The sequence below is a fragment of the Astatotilapia calliptera genome, chromosome 9 (assembly GCF_964374335.1).
Source record: "Astatotilapia calliptera chromosome 9, fAstCal68.1, whole genome shotgun sequence".
NCBI classification, from domain to species: domain Eukaryota; kingdom Metazoa; phylum Chordata; class Actinopteri; order Cichliformes; family Cichlidae; genus Astatotilapia; species Astatotilapia calliptera.
Window position 1 is genome coordinate 7,373,059 of NC_137430.1, and position 17,407 is coordinate 7,390,465.

The 17,407-nt window shown below is 42.3% G+C and overlaps 1 protein-coding gene across 1 annotated transcript; it reads left to right on the top strand.

Moving 5' to 3' along the window:
- Positions 1-108: 108 nt before the first annotated feature.
- mtpap (mitochondrial poly(A) polymerase) lies at positions 109-11,667 on the top strand. The gene is made up of 9 exons (XM_026179972.2): positions 109-317; positions 998-1,164; positions 1,261-1,494; positions 1,591-1,815; positions 3,441-3,652; positions 4,779-5,005; positions 7,427-7,519; positions 7,617-7,690; positions 10,746-11,667. Exons 1-9 carry the CDS (start codon positions 137-139, stop codon positions 11,088-11,090), a joined length of 1,758 nt encoding a protein of 585 aa, XP_026035757.2. The 5' UTR covers positions 109-136; the 3' UTR covers positions 11,091-11,667.
- Positions 11,668-17,407: the final 5,740 nt, after the last annotated feature.

Consider the following 17,407-nt stretch of genomic DNA (forward strand, 5'->3'; position numbering starts at 1 on the left):
TTTCAATTCAATTTCAAATTTGATACCTTTAAAAGACGTTACAGAGTCAGCCCAAAGAAATCGGATGATAGTTTTTTTAAACACTAGAAAGTGTCTTTTCTGGTATCTCTAGGTTGCCGTAGACAGGACCAGCCGCATGCGCATTTACGCTTCATTCCGAAAAACAATGGCGTCCTCCTTTGCTGTGTGCAGGTTACATATGAGAGGAAGGGCCAGCCTCGCGAAGTGCCTACAGAAAACCGACGCGTTTCTTCACAGAAGTATAGGAACAGACGTCGTTATTGCCCGAGCTGAGGCCACTCGAAGTGACGAAAGTGGTTAGTAATTAAGCCTAGAAGAGAAGCTGGCCTTTAGGCTAGCCCCAATACACCGCCGTGTGATGTCGAGTGAGCACCATTCCAAACTCCCCTGAGAAACGTTATATTTTTGTTGGTGAAGGCCGTAACTCTGAGTGCGTTGTGCGTTTTACACAATGTGTGACCTGTAAGAAATCACTGGGTCATACGTAAAATTCGGCAGTGTGACTGTTAACGATAACAACGCGATAACTCTTTTTGGGCTAAAATGTTATTATATAGAACGTTTTGAGCTTGTACCTGTCATTTGCGGGACGTGTATATTTACATAGAAAGCCCCACTGTAAAACTGACAGTTTTTTAAATGAGGTTTGTTGACATGTTCTGGGACAATTGCACAATGAAAACTAGAACTTAACCGACGATACATCACACTTTTTGCATTTTATTATCAATTTGGTGCATCCCAGTCTTTGAACGTTTATCAGTGCAAAACTGACGTGACACACCACAGAATTATTGCCTGCTGTCACCGGTAAATGTCATATTATTTCCCAGTAAGCTGATATCAGTCACCCAAGTTGAAACTAATGTTAGGCCTGTCTGTCTGTTAACAACGGTGTGCTTATTACACAGTTTTAAATGTCTTACTCTCAGAGAAAAAAACTTGACTTGTTGGATGGCTTCTTCTCTGTTGTCAGATGAAAAGAATGGAAGGAAGTCTCTGCACACTCTCCACATGGAGAGACAAGAACAAGCAGAGAGGTCCGTTCTCATCAGCTGTCAGTCCAGTACCAATGAGAAAAAGTTCCTCAAGTATTTATCAAAACATGGAGAAATCAATAAATACTTCTTTTATGAAAGCTATGTGAGTAAAAGACCAACCTCTTCTGATAAGCAAGTACTGCTACCTCACCACCCTGTTGGAATTATGTTACAATTATGATATTGTGTAATTCTCCAGGGAGTGTATGCTGTAGTGGAGTTTGCCAACCAGGAAAGTGTTACGTCTTTACTTGAAGGGGTGGCAATTCCTGGTGGCAGCCACGAATCCGCAGTGCCTTTCAAATCCAGACTGTTGTCACTCAGAAACCTCGGCTCAGTGGACTCATCAAACCAACTGTCAGGCCGGCAGTGCCAACCTCAGACCACTATTCCCATCAATGAGCTAATAAAGAGACTTTCCAGAGAAGAGAGTGTATGTTGACTTATCACATCAAAAGTTATACTTACATTTTAAGTCTTGTTTGAAGTTGATTGATTTGGATGTTTCCCATTTCCTGGTTTCCCTCAGATAGACAAACAGATAAGCTCCTTGACTGAAGCCTATCAACTCACAGAGGAGAACAGCAGGCTGCGTTTCCTCGTCTGTTCCCTACTCAAGGATATTGCTACCGCTTATTTTCCAGAATGCACCATCAAACCCTTTGGCTCATCAGTGAATGGCTTTGGAAAGCTTGGCTGTGACCTGGATATGTTGCTGGATCTGGACAGCATCACTGGACGCAATGTGAAACTGGTAATGAGGCTTTCTAGGTTTCTTTAGAAAATATTAGATTTATTGGCAAACAGTTTGCAGTGATTTCCTTGTGAGTTGTGAGTTAGCTTTCCTTTTAAGCATTTTATCTGCATCTAAACTAACTACTCCTTTGGTTTGTTTTGTTGTCTCTGACACCAAAAAAAGGCATATGAAAGAACCACGTTCTTCTTTTGCTTCTTTCGGCTCCCTTTGGGGGTCGACACAGCAGATCATCCGCTTCTATGTGACCTTAACGTCCTCCTCTGTCATCCATGAATCCTGTCTGTGGTCTTTCTCTTTTTCTGTTGACTTTGTCTCTAAAATGCTTAATCATAGCTGTCTCTCTGATGTACTCATTTCTAATATATTGAAAATCTTAGCATCACCATCTCCACCACCTGTAAGCTCTGCCTTCTGTGTTTATTGTCAGTGCTACTGTCTTCAAGCCACACATCATAGATGGTTTCACGACCCGCTCATAAACCTTCCCTTTCAGTCTTGCTTTCTTACTGTCATAAGTCGCCCCTGACACTCATTTCCACCCACTCACCCTGCCTGTACTCTGCTCTTCACCTCTCTTGTTCACTTTCCATTGCTTTGAATGCTTGGCTGCAGGCATTTGCACTTGTCTACCTTCACCGTTATAGGAAATTAGGTTAGTATTTTTAGACTTTTTTTAAGTACCTCTGCCAGCAATTGCGGATTTGCCACCACAATCACACATGAACCAATTTCATTTTATTATCCAGTGGCACTGAGGGAGCAATAAAACATGTGACAGAGTTATCAAACTTATTTAAGTTAATGGGCAACATGCTGTCCAAGTTGATCTCAAATGAGCTAGATCAGTAAACCCATTAAATAGCGGCATATAAAAAAATTCCCATGAAGCACTTTTTGAAGTATATTCATATAATGAAACATCACAGATGGCTCATAAAAAGTAGGAGGAATTTGAAAAATATGCCGCAGGTTGTTTCTGGTTGTTTTTATTCCAAAAGAATGCTTCTGTGCAGCAGGGGTTCTTGTTGTGTAGGTCTTACTTAAAAATGCATCCATGGCCTGCATTGAACCCTTTTGCAGGGTATGTTTGGCTCATGGCACATATGTTTGAAACCACCTATACATGTATATAAAAATTGCCCTCACATATTGATTTATCTCCTGATATCACCCCACAGCGACGCACTACCCAGAAATCCTTTGCATAAAACCAAACAAAGTGGTGCAAAAGTGGTTGCTTCTTTCTTTTTGCCACCTGCTAGATCCCCACTATTGCCAAACTAAAAATGCTGATGTGTTGGTCTGACTTTCAGACAGCTGATGTGCATGTGTCTGTCTTTAGTTTGTTTGAAAGCTATGAATGCACTTGCAGTAATGTAACGGTTAACTGGCAGCTCAACTAGAATGACCACAGACATCAACTTGACATAGAAGAGAGTCACCCTGAAACATGTATTAGGTGAATACTTTATTTACATGTCATAAGACAGAAAGGTGTGGAGATACTATAGGATCAAATGAAAATAACCACTGTATGCCTCATGGTTTCTTAGGACAAAACAATTGAAAAATTAAAGTGTAAACATATCTGTTATTCTGTATATTCCTCCCTGTGTGTGCAGCCTAAGTCAGGCCTCTCCCTGGAGTACCAGATGAAGCGGGCCAATTCAGAGCGAGCCGTTACTCAGAGCATCCTGTCTGTGATCGGGGAGTGCGTCGACCAGTTTGGGCCCGGCTGCGTGGGGGTACAGAAAATTCTCAACGCACGGTGCCCTCTGGTCCGTTTCGCCCACCAGCCGTCTGGCTTTCAGTGTGACCTCACAGCCAACAACAGGTACTCAGTCAGCGCAGATGTTCTGACGTCAGTGGAATGAGTAAAATGTCAGATTTGACTTGGTCACAGTTCTCTTGCTTCACAGTAAATGCTCTTTTTACGTTACCCATAATACCATTTTTGACCACGCTTGCGTTATAAAAGCTCCCAGACAGAAACCAGACTCTGGCAGGAAGTGCCACGATGGGTCAGTCTTGCATTTTTCCGCTGTGAAACTGAACACGAAGTGTGGGCTTGTTTGTGTTTCACTTCTTTTCCTTCCAACGTTATTGACTTGTGGTCTCTGCTGGTGTGTGACACAAGTACGCGCACACACACACACACACACACACACACACACACACACACACACACACACACACACACACACACACACACACACACCTGCTAACGTACAGAAAACCACTCTGCAGTTTCTAAGGAAATGGAGTTGAACCAGCATCTGTGGGTGGCTGTGAGAGGGGGGACTTTTCTTAAATCGTGCTCACACATCATTGAAGCATAGCACCTTCCTGCCTGAGGTGTGAATGCGTGCATTCAAGAAAAACAGACGAACAGCAGCCGAGTCAGCTGAATGCTGCTCTCCAGCGGTACATTTAGTTTCTCTGACCTGTAATGGTCGGCCCTTGCACCATTTCTCTGAACTGTTAATGCTGTTAACACATCTCCAAGTTCTATATTTAAGGCAAAATGCAGGCATTTTATAATTGAACATAGTGTCATTTATTTTCAAAAGCCATTCCATATTACTAAATTTCCATTTGAAATCTCTAAAATCAGACAGTGAGAAGTACATAACAGCCCGCCTGGAGTTTGCCAGAAATCAGCTAAAGGACTCTCAGATCTCTGACTCTCTGGCCTGAATACCGAGCGTCATGTCTGGAGTAAACAAAAGTAGTCAAAATCACCCCTACAGTGAAGCACGATGGTGGCTGCATCATTGTGGGGATGTTTCCCAGCATCAGGAACTGGGATACTCATCTGGGTCAAAGGAGGGATGAATGCAGAAATACACAGACACATCCTTGATGATAACCTACTCTAGCGCTCCGAACCTCAGATTGTGAAAACTGCATCTATCTGGATGCACCGTATGCTCAGATGTCACTCTTTGTGTTCTCCACAGGGTGGCGATGAAGAGCACAGAGTTGCTCTACCTGTATGGAGAGCTGGACCCTCGGGTGCGCAGCCTGGTGTTCACTGTACGCTGCTGGGCCCGAGCTCACGGAGTCACCAGTAGCATCCCCGGGGCCTGGATCACCAACTTCTCCCTCACTGTCATGGTGCTGTTCTTCCTGCAGAAGAGGACTCCTCCCATCATCCCCACACTGGACCACCTGCGGGACCTCGCAGGTACCATCCAGCACTCACACAGCGGACCTCTGAGAATTTGTTAATAAGGTTCAAAGTTTCAGTAGTGTTTTAGTTAATAACATTAAGAGTTTTGCTTTTTTCTATTCTTAACAATCACTCTAAGCGTAGCATTTCACAGCCCAACACAACAGTCTCGTTCTTCATGCTTCAAAAACAGTGTACTTTCCAATCTTAAGCAAACACGCGTTCACTAGAAAACATCTTTCTTATTTAAGTGTCAGGCAAAAAACAAGAAGTTCATAAATTAATAATGCCTTTTTTTTTCTTCACACGTTGCTTACTAACTGTTCCCTAAAATATAAATGCAACCACCGAGTACACTAGCGGCAGTGTGGGGTGGGGGTTTTCTCTGTACAGCTGTAGTCACACTCACAAATATACCTTGGTCAATTAGTTACTTAGAAATGAAAAATGTCATAAATGATTCAACAAAAACTTTTGGTGTTAAGGAAGTTAGATTTTCAGTGTAAGATACCTGCTTTGAGGACAGTCCCAGTGCACGTGTGAAAAGGTTCCAATTAACTGAGTCAGAGTAAAATTCACGCAGCAGGGAGGAGGTGAACAAAGTAAGAGCAGCAGTCCCCACTCCATGAATATTGTGTTTCCTGGCAAATAAAGGCAAGAAAAGCACCAAATTGTAAAATTTTGCTGAATTCAGGAAGCAAATAACACATTTTGGAAGTAACAAGAATTCTCATTTACAGCTGGTTGGGGTGATTTTCTCTGGGAAAGCAAGGGGAAAGTCTTTTCTGTCTGTAACCATGTTTAAGCACCTCTGGACACTTTGAGCTTTATTTGTTTATAGAAATACATACATGGAATCTCCAGTTAAATTGGATTAAAACAGCTTGAAAAATTCACTGACTTCATTCACGGACGTTGCACTTCTAGCACCATTTTTGCTGTCATGGAATTCCGGATCCTTCTCTCATAACATCTCCAGTGACTATTTGTTCACCTCTAATGAACCATCTATTTACAAAAGAAGTGATGAACAACACGAGATGTTGTTGAAACAACTGCAGTTTAAACAGTGTCTTTTAAATGACATCAAACAATTCAAACGATTTTTTCTTTCCACACGTTTTTATGCCTTTGTAGTAATCCGGGCATCCACTCACCACTGAGGGTCCTAATATCTTTATTGCAGCTTTCACACTCGTGAAGCCACCCGGTGGTCTAGATTGGACCTTTTGAACTTGTGGAGGGATAATTAATGGTGTCCTGTTACTGCTGCTTTCAGTGACTGAGGTGTGTGTTGGATTCTGCAGCATGCAGACCCATTGCTTTCCGGGCCTCTTCTCCCATGGCAGAGGCCCCCTCGGCCTGGCAGGGACCAGCAGCTGCCTTTGCAAGACGTGCTAAAACACTTGCGTTTTCCAGGTCATAGACAAAGCCCAGTTATCTGCTAATGTATGTATTCTTTAGCAGACAGGGCACAACCATATCACAATCAAGTTGATCTGGTAAACCAAGCTTGATGACTTGTTAAGTGTTGGTCCACCTGCTGTGCCCACTTCAGATAAAGAGAGGCGTTGTCCTTGTGGGGTCCTCAGCCTGAGCATAGGTGCCATTGCCATGCAGCATAATTGTGTTCAATGCACCTTTGCTGTGTCCATGACTTTCAAATTTAACTGTAGCCAAGAGCAGCATTTCAATGTCAGGTGTGACCCTGCAACACTGAGTACAACACACATCCTTCATCTACAGCCCTGGAGACTGTTCACTTGTTTTATTTAATACTCAGCATCCTGGGAAAGCCTTCCAGCCATCCATCTTATTACCATGTATATATGTGTTAGGAATGTTTAACCCAGTGTCCTTTTCTAATAGAACTGCCGTCACACCAATCTGCCCGCAAGTCCACTCGCCTCCCTCTGCCCCTCTTTCTGTCACCTTGGCTGCCTGATAATTGCCTTCCAAAAGCAATCTAACCTCACCTCCTCCCCTCCTCTCCTTCCTCTTCCTCCTCGGCACACCATTTAGCGCAGACTCTATCACACAGAGTGCTTACAGGACAATAAAAGGCCCATCACTCTGGGAAGGTCAATGACCCACCTCCTCTAGACACACACACACACATGTGCGCTTCCAGGCAGTTATTTAAACAGCAGTATAACACACACACACACACACACACACACACACACACACACCAGCCTCATGGTGGTGAAGGAGACTCGACAAGGGCACGGTTAAAGATGTAAACCAGCCAAGGAAGGACATGATACATGCTGTCTTTGTTCTTTTTTTTGTTTAGCACGTGCGCCTGCTCTCCCCTTGCTTTCTTGTTTTCTGGCCACGAGCGCGTGACTCCATCCATCTGTGTGTTGTTTATGGCCGTCGCAGGCGTGTAAAGGCAGACGTTTTACCTTGTATCCCTGCTCTCGTCTCCACAAGGCCCCGGGGACAAGACCGTGATCGAGGGGAACGACTGCACATTTGTCAGCGACTTCAACAAGATCCAGCTTCAGAGCAACACAGAGACGCTAGGTGAGCACAAGAGACCGCCCCCCCACAGTTTGATATGTCGGTGACATTTGTGTTAGCGGGCTTTTATGCTAATTCCAGTTTTCTATCTTTGGTTTAGAGCAACTGCTGGGTGAGTTCTTCGAGTTCTACGCCACCTTCCCATTCAGCCGGATGTCCATAAATATCAGAAAGGTGAGCATGATTATCCAGAACTGCCTCAGGTCATAGTTTGGTGCCAGTTGAAGGGAGATTCAACTGGCACCACAGATTTTCTGCTGTGTGATCTGTGTGGTCTTATAGAGAGTGGATATGACATGGTCATCTGGGAGAACAAGCCCCGCCTCCTGATGTTTAAACCTCTTGTCTGGGAGCCAGTGATTAGCAGGCATAACAGATCCATGTATATGTCCACTTCTGAGAGCTGGAAAAAAAAAACCCCATATTCTACAAAGAGAAAAGTATCATAAGCATCATTTTGGAAATGCTGCAAACAAGCTGATTTTTGAGTTGCTTAGGAAGTTCTACTCATGTTGTATCAGTCAGTACAAAGGATTTCTCCCTCTGCTAATGAAATAATAATGAGACCAACAATCGCTTCCTGTGCTTTTTTTTCTCTCCATGCCAACTGCATGAATAAATAAATAGATATCCCAAAAATTCCTCACATTCAAAAGGGAGCAAATGTGAATTAAGTGGGAGCTCCAGTTTAAAATCTAAAATCGGCAAAGAGCGGTCAAAGCTACAGCAAAACTTTTAGACTGACAAATGCTTGTAAAACATTTCGGACAAGGCAAATAGCCCTCTACTTCAAAGCTGCCATTTAGACTTCAAATCAAGTTTTCTAAACACACTGAGGCTCCTGTCTAAAGGAACGTTTGAACGGAGCTGGACTGTTAAGCTGAAAAACAGCCGCGATGGCTCCGAGTGTTCTGATATACTGTCAGCATTGCTGCATATGTCGTAAAAAGGCTCAACTGGGGTCCTTCAGTGTGGGCTTGGATTTATTAGTGGATCTGACCTCTGCAGTACTGCACAGTCGTTGCAGAGTTATGGTGGGGCACACACATACATACACATTTGGCATAACTGTATGCAGGTAGTTTTAACATCGTTTAATTGAGCTGTGCATCCTCGCAGTCATTTATTCCAGTGTTACAGTTTCCGTGATTATCTCAGTTTCTGATTGTGATGTAAATTCTGTAGCATCTGCCGTTTTTTTTTTTTTTGTTTTGTTTTAGCAACTGATGCACTACGCATGCATCCATCAGACAGACGGCTATGCTTCTTCAGCAGTCCTCATCTCTACTACTATGCTACAGAGTCCTTCTTTATCTTCTTTCTCAACACAAAAGCATAAAAACCATGTCAGTAGGTAGTTATTACCACAGTAGGAGTGCATTCTCCAAGCAGAGTATCTTAGTGGATAAAATAGATAGTGACAAAGTTTAGCTTTAAGGGCATTGCACAATCGGATATCGTCTTGTTGGTGTTGTTCCCAGATCATCATACTAAATGTTGTTCCAGGATCAACATTGCAAGTGACCAATCAGAATGTTGTGACGTCATACTTTTGCGACTTCGGGAGAAACCGCCGTAAAACAAAAAACTGTACTTAAGCTGCGAGAAACCGACTCTGTCCGCCGATCAGCGGACCCTGACCCTAACCCTTTGATAAACGGAATTTCATAAATGGACGAATGGCTTGGCGCGCAAAAGACTGACGTCAGAACAATGTGATTGGTCACTTGCAATGTTGAACCTGGAACAACATTTTCATGATATCTGGGAACAACACCAACACGACGATATCAGAACACCCTAAGGGCATCATTTGTAGTTATTGCAATACAATAATATTGTATTGTGTGTGAAGTATTTTGACAATATCATATCATATGATGTCGGGGGATTCCCACATCTACATGCTAATGTGACAAAAAATTAATATGGTTTTAAAGTCAGTCCAGTGTCTGTGTTAGTCCAAATCCTCACACCTAAGGAACTGGAATAAAACTTAAAACGCACACAGAGAGAAGTTCAGTCTTCTTTCAACTCTTGCACCCAGCTGAGCTCCGGCAGGGAAATCTGTTGGTAATAAAGACCGTGTTTGCTGGATGGCGTCTTCCCACACACACAGATGACAGCTGTCCTCGTCTCATGTGATTGATGCCGGCCCCACAGGAGCCTGGCGCCCTTGAGCTTTAGATCCCAATTAGGAGGTCTGTCACATTAACTGCAAACAAATGCATATTTGTTCTTTTTATACCCACATTTATCCTGATGTGGCTGTTTATGCCTGCGTAATACTTTCTACTGGCAACCAGGGAACATCCTCGATGGAAGTCACAGTGTTTCATCGTTGGGAGTTTTTGGGGCTAATTTTTCCTCTCTGTCTATACGCGATAGTTAATTAACCTACTGCTTAAAATGTTCAGTGCTGAATAATATGCCTCTTACTCCCTATTACTCTTCCCAGTAGAAATTTTGTTGATAAAGTAGCTCTTCATGCTTTGATGGCACAGTATATGAGATGCAGGGATTTTGCTAGAGCTTAGAGTTTAATGAATCGATACCCGTGGGAAAGAGAGACCCCAGCTTAATAAATGAGACTAATGTGAAGTTTGACATAGCCTCCCTACAGCACAGGAAGCTTTCAGGTAGACTGTGGTTGTGACCCTTGCCTATCGGCTTTCAACAGTGGAGCAACCACCATAAATCTGCTTTACTGTGCTACAATTCACCGCTTCACTCCCCTTTTCTGACTGATGGCTTTATGTTGCCATCTTTAATCCTTCCTGCCCGTCCTTTATCCCCCTGTGCCTTTACTGTCAGGCATTATGCAGGATACAGCATGCAAAGTACCACGGAAGCTTCTTGACTTCCCTCTGACCCACATTTTGATACTTTATTTGATGGCCACGGCATTTGGACAGATACAGACCATGTATGTTTTTTTTTTATTTCAGGCTAAGCTAATTTTTTTCCTTCTTTTTTTGGGTAAATTCAAAAAACTCTGCTCATTTCCCCAAGTCAAAAAAGACATGTCCATTTCCCTTCTTCATCTGCTACCCTGCAGAGAGGTGTTCTACTCAGCTATGTGTGCCCCAGATAAAGCAGCAAAAGGCTGAGTCCATGACCAACGAAATTGATGGACCATGACGCACAGGACACGAAGGTCTACACTTACAGCTGCTGCTGCTCACGAATGTGTTTTCAACCTGCCTTGTCCCCTTCCCTCTCCCTCCAGGGCAAGGAGCAGAACAAACCAGAGGTGGCCCCGCTGCACATCCAGAACCCGTTTGAAACCTCTTTAAACGTCAGCAAGAACGTCAACGCCAGCCAACTCGACCGATTCGTGGCTTTGTGTCAGGAGAGCGCCTGGCTGCTCCAGCAGAGTGAAACCAGCACACCAAGAGGTGGTGGTGCGGGAGGCGAAGGTGCACCCACACCTTGGGGACTCGCTACCCTCCTTCTGCCTTCGCAGGTCGCAGGGATCAAAAGTCGCAAGAAAAGGAGGAGGGAGCCGGCCAGTGAAAGGATCAAGGGCTTGCTAGAATCATTAAAAAATAAAAATCAACTAAAGAAGAGCTAGAAGGACTCTTCCATGTCTCCACTCTCTTGTCAGGACTTCAACCTCCTCAGTGTTGCTGTGTGATGCTTCACTGTGAAGGTGAGAGAAGAGGCTCCAGGAACTGGACTGTAGTTCCAAACATGGACACTGGAGGGTGTTAGTGAGACCTATAAGTGCATATGTTTTGGGACCTGAAATAAGGGAGTCTTGGCCATGTAGGCTGTAGACTTTCCCACTCTGTTGTGATTAAAGACAATACTGTGTAATTCAGTCTGGCCTGGTGCTCGTTTCATAGCTCAGTGTTTAACAGGTTAATTTGATTCATTATCATGTGCATCACTGTTAACAGCATCAGCACAGACACCATCTGTTTACACTTCAGGCTAAATCATTATGCATACAGTTACAATATGGATGGAATAGTTAAGGTTTTACTGAAAACTGTATACACTTGTTACACTTATGGAGCCCCAACATGAGTAAAGGCAGCAGAAGTGTAGCAAAATACATCAGAATCATAAATACTAAATAACCATGGAAAGACATTTCATACTTTTTAAAATTATCCTTGTCTGATAAAATAAATTCTAAAATTTCAGTTTTTCCAGGCAGTATGATCTTTTTTTTCTTTTTTTTTTTTGAGACATGAGAAGAGGTGTGTGTTTGTGTGTGTGTGTGTGTGTGTGTGTGTGTGTGTTTTTATCTGAAAATATATAATTTCAAGTGTAATTAAAGCAGCAAAGTGGGACAAACACTTGACTGTTAGAACTGTTACAGAAGTAGTACCATTGGTAGTTGGAGAAAGAATAAACTTTATATAAACAGCTTTTATATCTGATTTTTACAGGTTTAGTGGTAAAAACTATCCGATTTATCTGATACAGATTTATAACAGTAAAATTTGATCTACTTTGTGTGCTTTTACTGCAAATATTGTATTACAGCTAATAACCCTTGAGTAATAATAGCTCTTCTTCCTATTTACTTTGTAACTGCAGGTAATGCTAAAAAAAGTTCATGCTAATCTTTCTCTAACACTACATAACCAGTAAACACAATTTTGGAACACTTCAACTTTGAGTTGTTACTGAAGTGTACTTTATGTCATTCTGACAGCAACATAAAGCACAACTTTTCGGACAGTATTGTCGTAAGACACCCAGCTTAAATATAAAGGAACCCTTAATTATCACAGTATAACACAAAATCACTTAAACTTAAGGGATATCAATCTGTTCTGTTAGGAAGCATAACCCACTGTGAATCAGTTTCATCTGCTTTGGTGCAAGTGAAAGTGACAACAGGTGCACTCGAGAGGCAACAACAAGGCAATCCCCCAAAAGGGAATGGTTCTGCAAGTGGTGACTACAGACCATTGCTGTCTTCTTATCCCTCCTGACTAATTTTTCTGTTTCTGTTTGGTAATAAGGGCCGTGTTTGCCGGATGGCATCTTCCCACACACACAGATGACAGCTGTCCTTGTCTCATGTGATTGATGAAGTTCTATTAGCAAGACCCGATACCTGTAGTCCATTCAGGTGGAACAGGTATTTTAGTGTGTGAGTGTGAAGAACATACCAAGAGATGGACTGTTGCATAAGGCAAGATGGATTCAAGGTCAACTTGGCAGAACCAGTATCTTCTGCTTTTTGTGAGAAAGAACAGGAAGAGCATCGCCAGATAACTTTGGCCTTTGTTCAATACTGTGATTATCTACGGTTCCCTTCATCTTTTGGAGTGGTTTATACAAGAAGTTCAGGGACAGTTTGATCTCACTTTCATACAGAGAATTTTATAATCAGCAAAAGTTGGGGAACCTGAATCTACTTCCACTTCAGGAAAGCTGTAAGTTAACCAGTTCTTAACCTATAAAAACATAATCCTCTATAAAACTTTTATGTCTTTCTTTCACTTATTTTTTGATTTTACACAACTTGATTTGAAGTGCTAAAAACTGAATTGTAAAACAACTACAAAAATGGGATGCATTTTCCATATGTATAACAGACTACGATGGAACTCTAATATGATATCTTTGCAATTTTGTAGTGATGTGCATTTAGTTGAGTTTTTTCTTGACTTGGGCATTTTCTCAATAGCTATCTACAGTTTTGTGGAAGCTAGCTGGATAAAACATAGTATCTACTGCTGTGAGAGATCACACAGGGAAGCTAAGTAGTATAGTTTATGTATTGATTACAATAACCTGCATTATTTAATGGCTTTAATCAATGACTGTACAGTGATTGCCTTTATTGCTGGTTAGCTTGAATGCTATCAATGGCTGCCATTGATAGCATCAAGCTAGTCAGCTGCAGTAAGCTAAAGTTATGCTAAAACCAAAACATCTGGGAAGTAAAATAATTTGGAGAACATTGAGTGGTTGATCTTTTTTTTTATCCATCTTGCTAGCAGTTAATGTAATAGATATTTTTAACCAACTAAACAGAGATTGAAGGATAATAGGTGGCTATATATATTTATTTTTACACTTCGTTTTATCCCACAGAGATCTGATTAAATTGAACAAGTTGTACTTTTTTGTGTTTGGGATGAAATATATAGAGACATGTAATAAAATTTTCAGTTCCTGTGTTTCACATGTTGAATTTTTTTTATTTTGCTATCTTAAGGCAATGAACCTACACAGCTTTTTATGATTTGGTCATCTGTGTTAAGAAGATTGAGTTTATATATAACAAAGTGTGCTATATAAATAAAATCACCATTGTCATTACCACTGGCTTGATTTGGTCAGAGTAATTTCTTTTATTCTATCTGTATCTTCTTCTGTGTGGGAAGAAATTAGCCTTGTTCTTGGGGGTTAGGCTAAAATCCCATCACCCAATGATTAGTGAGGTCCCAGTTTCAAAGTCTGCGGTTGGCTTTGACTGATACCATAGGCTCATATTGTGACTTATTAATGACAAGTTTGGCCCACCCTGAAACATCCCCTGCTTTCTTGTGCATTTTAACTCGAATAGGGGCTATACTTTATTTAAAAAAACATGGAAGTGACACTGAGTGTTCACTCAGGTCATAGATCACAGGAACTGAATGGTTGTTTTTCCCATGGGCATCTATATAATCAGACTTCTGCACACAATGAAGCTGGCCCTTGCTGGTCATTGGAAAGAAGTAGCTTTGAGCCACTTTAACATTGTCTTCACTTTTGAGATGTGGAATCAGCATTCATACATAGTTAATGGGAAGCACAAAGGTAATAAATTAATGCTAGAAACTAATTTTCTAAAATGAAAAACTATTGGAAAATGTATTTAGAATCTAAATAAATGTAAAGATAAACTGAAAGACAATACATACCGCTGAAGAATTGCATACATACTTTTAGGCTTTGATTTTAGTTAAGACAGCCAGTGGCAATTTGGGAGTATTTTTTTTTTTCATACTCGCAGAAAATTCCAAGTTTCACTTTAGTTCTCTCTATATAGCTGTTTATTTAGATAGAAATTATGGTTGCGATTGAACAAAGAATACCACATTTTTCTTAAAACGTTTGTCAAAATTAAAGATTTTAGATGAAAACGGTGGCATAGTGGTGCTAGCGTGGGATGTCCAAGACAGCCCACCAGCTTGGTTCCCCAGTTTACTGGAGCTAAACTCAGCCAGCTCTGTGGTGAGGTCTGCTGAATAGATTGACCTTGATTAAAACCCCACTGACTGATTTGTCATACTAAATATCCAAAAAGAGACATAAAACTTAAACATTTCCTTTGGTTTTCCATTTACAGTGCCACGTCTGCCAATCACATCCCTTGAAATGTTTTCTAAGCTTGAATTGGTAAATGTTATTCACAATTTATATATTTCTTTCTTATTATATAACCTGAGTGTGTGTAAGTGAGTTTGAGGAAAGAGAAAACGCTGTAGGGTGCATGTGTTAGGAGTGCATCTACAGGTTCACATCCTATGAGAGTGCCTGACTGTGTTTGTATATGTGTGTCTCGGGCCCATGGGACAAGGTTGGAGGAGTGGGGAGTGAGTGGCCCACAGCTGTTTTTCTGCTCATTGCCGTCTGAGGTCGGAGGGGTGAGCGGATGGACTTTTAACTACCTCCCCCTCCCCTTCTGCCACCAGTCCACACTTTTACCATTGGGGGGCACGGGATGGACAGGAGGAAAGGAGCAAAGCTGCTTTGAACTCCACTCATTGTCCCTGCCTCCTCTTTCAAATTCAGCACGCCTCCCTCTCTCTATCTCGGTCATCTGTTTTCCTCTCCTCACAGACTAGCAGAGTTCTTTGAGGTTTGAGGAGTTTGTTTATTTCCATGAGTGAGTTTCTGACTGATGGATGTGCTCTAGTGGAGCAACAGAGTGGTTATGAAATGTGGTAGTCAGAAAAGCATGGGGTGGGGAAATCAACAGCTTGGGGGAATCTGATGAAATGTGACTGCTGGGTGTTGTGGGGTTCATTTTAAAGGAGTGTGATGTCAGTGCCATGGATATTCTGATTTGCAGATGGTGGTATAAAACCCACAGTACTGTTTTTTCAAATTTATAGATCTCTCTTTGATGGCACTCCCTCCATTTATTGAACACTTTATGAGGTAATTACACGGATAGATAGAAGGTGTGGGTACTAGCCAAAAGGTTGTAACGGGCCATTGTCAAGGTTAATCATATTTTTTTCTCATCCCAACCAGCAAAAAAATACAGGTTTTATGTGACCATCTCCCTGTAATAGACTGCTTTGGCTTGTAAAGGACTGAGACTGTGTTTGGGTAACCTGCCCAGCAGTGACCTTCCTCTGAGGCTTTTGCAAGTGGCACATGGTGGGCTTTGCTTTAATAGGATAACTTGTGAAAAATCAAAGATGGATTGGCCCCGTCACAAGAAGTCCTGAGGTACTCGGGGCGCTGGCCAGGGTTTATGTTGCTGCCTTTTTCTTGGCTCCTAATGCACCTTCAGGGCCTGAAAGAATGTAAAACAGTGTCTTGAGGGTTTAAAAAATACAAGTGTAAGTAAGTATGTTGTGTACATGCTTGTGTGAGGAGGAGGGTTAATATATACCCCTCAAACATCTCGAGCAGCCCCTTCCAGTGAGTTCTGGAAGAGGAAAAGGCCCAAAACACACAGTGCTACTGCAAGCTGTTTGATGTGGAAGTCTTATCGCTCGGAGCACTTTCAGAAGTTATTTTATCAAGCCATCAGAGTCACTGCACCACTCCTTCCCCTTACCTCCACGGTCTGCACAAAGGGCCTTTGGAGACTCGTGGAGAAAGTACTCTCCAGACCACTTCCCCTCGCAGTTCCATGAATTGTCCCTGCAACATTGTGAGAAGCCATTACACCCGTTTCCGTGTTCGAGGAACGAGTGTTCTAGCAGCCCCCTTTTACTCCCAGCTTTTGCACTCAGCACCCCTACGAATGGCTTTGCATATGGGACACGGTGAGAGCGAGCAAGGAGCGCTGGAATGCACTTTGCTACTTTGTCTGTACACTCTAGCTATCACCCACACTGATAATATGAGTTAAAATACTGGCCACCAACTGAGTAACGTACGTTTGGTCTTTACGGTGTATGGGAATGGCTGGGACTTACTGTACCCACCAACACAACCATTGTTTGAGTGCAGGACACAGGGCTGCCTAATTGGAGCCTGGCACAGAGTTTCTGGCAGCCGAAGCCTCTGAGTGTCAGAGACCGTGGTTGTTTGCACATTCTTTCTCTCACTGGACAGTAGAGTGGCTACATCCATTCAGCAGTGGTCGGATCAGTGGCTGCATGCTATGACCAAAAATGAATTGTTGCGCGGGTACACAAAACACACAATGCACGCATGGCAACAGGACATAGGCGGGCATCCATGGAAACACAACCCACTAGGCTCTCCTGGGTGCCTTTGCCCCATGACTGGAGAATGCGTGTGAGATGCCACATAAAATACATGTGATCAGTGAAGTTCCCAGAGCTTATCACATGATGTTTGCTGTTGTGTCAGGAAAAAGCTCGAGCAGAAGTTACTAAATGCAGAATTGTATTTAGAGGTATATACTTTAGTTATTCCTGCAGCATTCATAATACTGAGCTGCAGTATTTTATACTCAGAAGCATGGAGGTGGGTTGCAAAGTGGCTTGCAGATATGCCTCAACTGTAGACGAGCACATGAGGTCAGTGACTTGGATGTGATGGGAATACTTGGCTGTCATATTTCCTTAGGTTTTTCATCTTCAGTTGAGCTGCTGCATACAGAATAAAACACCTGGGTGGTGTTGCTCTGGCGTGTAGCTCTTAGATTTACCAAGAGTGGCAACAATGTGTAATAGCTGTTTCTGTCCCCTATATTATTGTAGTTATAAAGAAAACAGGGAATTC

Excerpts from the sequence above, each read along its gene's own strand:
- mtpap (XM_026179972.2), top strand. The coding sequence starts at position 137 with ATGCGCATTTACGCTTCATTCCGAAAAACAATGGCGTCCTCCTTTGCT. Across the intron at positions 3,653-4,778 it reads GACCTCACAGCCAACAACAG|GGTGGCGATGAAGAGCACAG; the intron begins GTACTCAGTCAG and ends TGTTCTCCACAG. Across the intron at positions 5,006-7,426 it reads CCACCTGCGGGACCTCGCAG|GCCCCGGGGACAAGACCGTG; the intron begins GTACCATCCAGC and ends CGTCTCCACAAG.